Raw genomic sequence first — 7500 nt, forward strand, 5'->3', positions numbered from 1 at the left:
GCCACTACCATGATTATATGACACATTCATAAATAATATGGACAAAATGTGTAACGTAACGCACGTGGAGGGAAAAGGCAGTTGTGCGGTGGTGAGTGGTCAGATGCATCAAAAGGCCATCCCGGTGCCCTCTTGTTCTCACTCGAAGCTGCACCTCCAGTTGATATGGTGGTGGCGTGAAGGACAGAGCCAGCTTCATGTAGGATGACACACCCAGGGTGGCGGGCACGGTGGGGATGGTACAACCATACCCCGACCATCCTGGGTCACACTTACACCGTGGGTGTCTCAGTCCACCTGTACACTGGCCATGTACACCACACACGCCCATCAGCCCACCACACGCCCCCTCCTGCTGCCCACACCCACTGCTGCTGCCATGGGAAAAGGCTGGCTCGCCCAGGTCCACCACCTGCAGTGATACTATGCCACAGTTACCGGGATGTGGTAGTATAATAAAAATTAACTGCTACTCCCACATTACCCTCTCAGGGTGTGGGGGCCTAAAATTTGGCTTCAACACTCCAGAGCAAATATATATCAGAAACCGACCTAGACCCCTGGTAGCAGTTTACTATCTATCTATCTATATCCCTAGGCTGCTTCCCGCAAGGAAAGGGAGGTAGCCGAGACAGGACGACACACTCCCTATTTACTCATCCACTCAAACACATTCATTCGCATCTTAGCCCCAGAGGGGAGAAGGGACAGATCCTCACTGCATCACACCGCACAAGGGTCAACTGCACTGTGCAGTCAGTGATATCCGCAGCAGGGCCCGACAACAGAGCTGGTTTACCCCTGCCACATCATAATAGACCCATCCCCTTACCCGCACCTGACCTGACTAGCTGATCAGACCAAATGCGGGAAAATATCCCCTCAGGGCTGCGTCATCATTTATTCATTCACAATTTCTCTTCATTTATTTCTGTCACGCACAGCCACTCTTCCTTGCTCAACAGACATCCGTCTCGCATCCAGTGCTCTTTTCACACTGTCCATCCATCCTATTTGTGATCTCCCTCTCAGCCTTACACCTCTCACATCAGATCTAGTTATTTTTTTCACCAGTCGCTCATTATCCATTATCTCCATATGCCCAAACCATCGCAACATCCTCTGCTCAACTCTACCACCCATCTCCCGAACAACTCCAGTTCTTCGCACTTCATCATTTTGCACTCGATCCATATGCATCACTCCACACATAATCCTCAGACACCTCATCTCCATTACATTCAAACTTTTCCTCTCTGCTAAACCCATATTCCATGTTTCAGCCCCATATAACGCAGTCGGTACCACAACACCCTCATACAGCCTTCTCTTTACATCCATTCTAAGCGAACGACATCTAAACACTTTTTTCATTCCTCCCAGGACCTTACCTACTTCATTCATTCTAAACTTCACTTCTGCATGTATTCTTCCATCCACAGCAACATGTGACCCTAAATATTTAAAACACTCTACCTCCTCAAGCAACTCACCATTCAAAACTATATTCATCCCCCTACCATCTACCAACCTCGTACACTTCATCACTTTACTCTTATTCTCATTTACTTTCAATTTCCTCCTTTCACACACCCTTCCAAACTCCTCTACCAACTATCTGAATCTCTCCTTTGAATCAGCCACTAGTGCAGTATCATCTGCAAACAGTAGCTGCTTCAGATTCCACTCTCCACCATCAACATTCACCAGACTCAGACCTCCACCTAACACCCTTGCATTCACTTCCCTTACAACACCATCCATATAAACATTAAACAACTAAGGCGACATCACACATCCCTGTTGCAGCCCCACTCTCACGGGAAACCAATCACTCACAGCATTTCCCAATCTTACACACGCTCTACTGTTTACATAAAAACTTTTCGCCCCTTTTACTAACCTACCATCAAGTCCATTCAATCTTAAAAGAGTCCACAAAGGCTCCCTATCATTTCTATCATACGCTTTCTCTAAATCCATGAATGCCCAAAACACATCCTTGCCTTTCGCTAAATACTTTTCACACACTTGTCTCACAGCAAACACCTGATCCACGCATCCCCTCCCTCTCCTAAAGCCACATTGCTCATCACCAATCACTCTCTCTGTACCCTCTATAACTCTTGTAATTAACACTCTACCATACACCTTACCTACAACACTCAACAGACTTATACCCCTGAAGCTAGTACCCCACATGCACTTGCCCAGTCACTTGGCACCATATACCTTTCACAAAGCACACATTCAACAATCTTACTAACCAGTCAACAATAGTCACTTCACCACCCTTCAGGCATTCCACAGCACACCCATCCATACCTGCAGCTTTCCCTGTTTTCATCTCCTTTACTGCCTTCTCCACTTCCTCCTTCGTGATCAAAGAATCATTCAACTCTCCCAACACATTTATTCCTTGCACCCTTCCAACCGCCACAGTCTCAGCCACACTTTCCTCCTCTACATTTAACAATCTTTCAAAATACTCTGCCCATTTCTTCCTTACTGCATCCATCTCAATTAACATCCTTCCATCCTCTGCTTTTACTCGCTCTTCCTTCTCAGACTCTCCCTTTCGCACCCTCTTCAGCTCCTTCCAGAACATTTTCTTATTCTGTTGAAAATTCTCAGTCAGTCGCTTACCCCACCTTTCATCTGCTGCCACTTTAGCATCACGCACAGCCGTTCTCGCCCTATTCCTCTTTTCCTTATACCTCTCATATGACACCTCATCCTTCCTCTGCAGTTTATAAGACACAAATATTCAGTCACCTCAAGGAGATTCGATCCCTAAAGGGTAAGGAAGGGCCATCACTCCAAGTGGAATATCCGAACACTACTCTTTTCACACACACACACAAAAATGGTCCAGATATTAGTCCTTTGCTGCAGTTTTTGTAGCTCTTTGGCAGAATAAAGCAATAGCACAGCTTTACATAATTTCCAAAGCACTTCATTACGGCTAGTATAATTTTCTAGTGGAAATCTTTTGTTACAGACCTGCATTCAAGGTGGAGAGTTGGCAAATTTAAGCCAAGTTAAAGCAGAGGGAGTATAGAACGTGCTTGGGTAACTTTATGCTAAATTACTAAATCACGAAAAAGCTTAACAGATTACTGGTTTGCATTAACTTCCACTTATAAGTTTTCTATTATCTGTTATGTCGGACATTTTGTAAACTGAGCACTGAGACTCACCTGAGAATTAATAGTGAGGTGGGAAAGACATCCGTCCAGGTTGTGTGGGGTGGGCGCCTCCTGCCACCCATGGTCCTCTGCCTGTAGTAATGAGTAAGCCACCCCTCCCAGCTGTAATGGGCTGGCTCCTGGCCACGTGTTCCTACTCCTGCTGCCCCACCACTGCTCTCTGGCTAGGCAATGGGAGTCGTCCACTGGTTTGTCCTCCCATCCTCGCCCACACAGGTCCACCATCAGTGCTATGGTCTGTGAAGCAACTTAGCATACACAGTTACTCACTAAACTGACACTATACTATATATTATTCCATGAATTATACCCTATAATGGAAATGTTTATTGCCTCCGCCAACAAAATTTGACGGAAGTTACGTATTCATCAGTGCCTGTCTGTCTGTTGTGTGCAATGTATATCTCTAAAGGTGCATATCAGATTTCAATTAAATCAGGTGGATCAAGAAAGAGTATATTAGATTTTGAGATGGAATCGGATCCAGGAGTAAATAATAAATTTTACTGGAGTTGGCAGAGGTATGCACTCTAATATTGTGTAACCGGGCAAGCTAAGGCTGTGGAATCAATTAACTGCTTGATACCATAAAAGAATTTGTATGGTAGGAAATACGAATTTCATTATTCAATCAAAAATTATCCTGGATCTGGTGGAGGTATGTACTCCCCTAGCGGTTTCTAGATTCCTTATGTTTGGATGCTTCTTCCATCTTAACAGTTTGAAACGTTTTATGTTAAGTCACTGTATATCATTTCATCATGCCTGTAACAGTCCATGAAAAGTGAAGGGTAGGTTCCAAAGTCTGTTGTTAGAATGTCTTCTTTATTCTGACAAGAGGGAACACAGTTGCGCCCTGGGTGGTGGCTTGGCTAGAAATGAACTGAGGACCACAGCACTTAATGCTCCAGCTTCCTAACACACAAATTTAGCTCAGTTAATAAAGTCACATAGCACTTCTAGCATCTATACATAATTATACAAGGTTATATATTACGTACATCAACATTTACATAAAAATATGCAAAGCTGAAGAATAATAAACTGTAATGTCCAGTTTATCAGAAATCTGACTACCGCCGGGTCAATGCTTTGACTGTCCCGAATAGGTTCCCAATTCCTATGCACGTCGATCTATTGGAACCACTCGGAGAAAATAACTGTGTATTTTCCTCATTGGATCTGTTGAGTTGTTATTGACAAGTAGAAATGGAGGAGTCATCTCGTCCAATTTCGGCCTTCAGCAACCCGTCCCGTCATTACCAACTCTGTAGACTTATGTTTAGGTTGAGAAATGCCCTGTTGGCGTTCTTTCGATTTTTTTCACAGTCTTTGCCGGCATGATAGGCCACTCAGTCATTATCCCTAATCGCACTGTTCTGGAACACTTAGAGAAATTGGCAGAGGTATTCACTAGACTCATACAAGCTGGACTTAAAATCAAGCTGTCAAAGTGTCATTTCTTACGTAAGAAGCTGAAGTTCCTAGGATTTGTCGCCGATGCTCACGGCATCCATACATCTGATGAAAAGGTAAATGCAGTGACCAACTTCCCTACTCCTACCCACACAGATGCAGTATGTAGTTTCCTCGGTCTTAGTGGCTACTATCGTTATTTCATCAGGTGGAATGCCCAAATTGCTGCGCCATTGACTAGACTGTTGAAGAAGGCCTTTTAAGTGGTCAGACAAACAAGCTACCGCGTTTTTCGCCAAGAAAACTGCTTTTTCACAAACTCCAGTCTTGGTATTCCCCGATGATTTCAAACCTTTCCTACTGTGCACTGATGCTTCTGGAGTGGGCCTCGATGCAGTTCTCATGCATGATGACTCTGAAGGTAGGAAATTTGTCGTTGTCTATGCCAGTCGAGTATTGAACTCCACAGAGAAGGATCACAGCATAACTCTTTGGGATGAGCTCACCTTGGTTTAGTTCCTAAAACATTTCCGCAACATCACCTACGGTTACCCCATTCATATCCAGACAGACCATCTTCCTTTTTGCAACCTGTTTCGAGGACGTAATCTTACTGGTCATCTTGCATGCTGGGCAGTTATTGTTAAAGACTATAATCCAATGTTTGAATACGTTCCTGGAAAGTCAAAGGTTGTGGCAGATGCTCTCTCTCGTTATGTTGCCACAGTCTCGGCTGGTTGTGATGTAAATTTGGCGTTATGACATTCCATGGTTTCCAGCATGTTGACCCTCTATGGTCTCAGGTCATATACTTCTTTGAGTCTGGTGATGATTCTTCCTTGTCAAAGTTACCAGTTCCTGTGTCTGATTTCTTCTTCTTTCATTAGTCACTTTACAAAAAGACGGTACTCACATGTAGTGATGTGCCTCATCGCAAAGTTAGACAACTAGTCATTCCAGCGGACTTAATTCCTGCTGCCCTTCATTAATCCATGACACCCCTTATGCGTCGCACCCAGTTAAGAACAGATGCTTACGACAGGCACATCTTTCATATTATTGGTCTACCATCCAGCTATTAATGGCCTCATGGAGTGCCAAAAGAAAATCTTATAATGCCTACGCCACATGGTGTGTGATCAGAATTCCATCTGGGATAAGTGAATTCCACAGGTAGCTGCATTGATTAATGGATCACTGAATAAGTCAACTGGCGAAATTCCATTCTTTGTCACCTACGGCTTTGACAAGCGGTTACGTTATTCTTTATTACAATCAAAGCCTGATCCAGTATACAGTCATAATGATTTTCTCAAAGTTCATCTAAGATTTTCAGAAAATTTATAAGTACATTCAGGATAATCTGGCCCTCTCAAATGCAGAAACGATACGTAAGCAACATGCAGCTGCTTCTGATGTTACCATCCTAGTAGGTGAATTAGTTTTTGTCCTGGACCACGAGTGTGCATAAAAACATGACAGTAAATTCCTTGATCCTTTCCGTGTCATCTCTCTTAGAGACAACAAATTTGATATAAACGATGTGTCTCGCACCGATAGCAAATGGATTCATCCAGATGACCTTAAGTATACACCGAGGGGCATAATGTTAGAAGAATCATTTACAGCCTCATCTTTTGAGCCCGGAAATGCTTCTTCATCTCCCATTCCTTCCTCTGACACTCCTTCAGATTCCTCTCCTCATTCTGAGACACTGCCACTTTCTCCTGCTGTTAATGGCTATCGTTCCAAGTTACGTTCTGTGCACAAATCTCCGGTTCCTTGTATGTTATCCCAACAACATCATTGGTGCCATATAGTCACGACCATGTCCTTTTCCTGACCATCTCCTCGGCTTGGCCGTTAATTTAGCATTTTATAAAATATAAGACATTGTGCAGAGTGTAGACAACCTTATTTATTAATAGCTGTCTGTGGCCCATCTGTGGATGATAAATATTTTACCGGCTAGTATAATTATATATGTTATTACACCCATGTTACTAGGTAATATTACTGCGTATATGAGTGGAATACATGTGCATTATTAAAATTTTAAAAATTTTAAGGAAATGATAATACAAATGTTTTCACAGAAACAGTGTATGTATATCACTCTCCAACAATTTATCTTAGAAGTAAAAAAAAAATTAGCAGTTGTCATGTTACCCTAGACCTAGTTCCAATATCAAGTGTCATCTAATTTTGCAATGATCTCACTCTCACTTTAATCTAAATTTTATTTCTTTCTTCTTTTGTTCCAAGAGTATATTAACCCCTACTAAAAGTAATTTCTTTTGTTTTCTTTTCAGTGCTATCATATTCCTGTTCATTTCGCATTCATTCTCATCTCTTCCACTTAATTCCTTGTCCTCCACCTCGCACTGACACTCTTAGTACACTATTCTTGCACTCTTAAATTCCTTCTTCTAACTTACCACTATACACCACCTGATCATATGACCGTTTGATCTTTTCCATTCGTGTTCGTTTGATCTTCATTTTCTCCTTTTTTTTAAATATCTTCCCAGATGTTCCTTGTATATATACAATAGTCCAGATATCTCATTCCCTTTGTCATTTTCTGTTGAGCCCCCATTTTATATGTATTTCCTCTTCTTACATTCACTCTGACAGGCTTTTTATTCATCGTATTTTTTTCTCTCTCTTGTTATGTTATGGGAAAATGATCACATGAATTTTAGTTGTATGGTAAAATGATCACATGAATTTTAGTTGTATGGTAAAATGATCACATGAATTTAAGTTGCAGCGTAAGATAACAAGACAGTGCGAAGTACTTTCAATATAACATGCCAGGTAATATTAAGGCGCATAAAGAATACATCAATAAGGAAATGGTGTTAAGAAATAT

At 42.2% G+C, this 7500-nt stretch overlaps 1 protein-coding gene across 1 annotated transcript in view; it reads right to left on the minus strand.

The window, feature by feature from the left end:
- Positions 1–7500, minus strand: part of LOC145408996 (putative neural-cadherin 2) — a 364003-nt gene that overhangs the window by 70716 nt on the left and 285787 nt on the right. The window contains exons 19-20 of the mRNA XM_080279567.1: positions 3201–3446; positions 65–412 (exon numbers count right to left, since the gene is read on the minus strand). Coding sequence (XP_080135693.1) covers positions 65–412; positions 3201–3446 — 594 coding nt within the window. The remainder of the gene's footprint in view (positions 1–64; positions 413–3200; positions 3447–7500) is intronic.

This window comes from Coenobita brevimanus, chromosome 79 (genome assembly GCF_032717465.1).
Source record: "Coenobita brevimanus isolate Jiangsu-jjx chromosome 79, ASM3271746v2, whole genome shotgun sequence".
Taxonomy (NCBI): domain Eukaryota; kingdom Metazoa; phylum Arthropoda; class Malacostraca; order Decapoda; family Coenobitidae; genus Coenobita; species Coenobita brevimanus.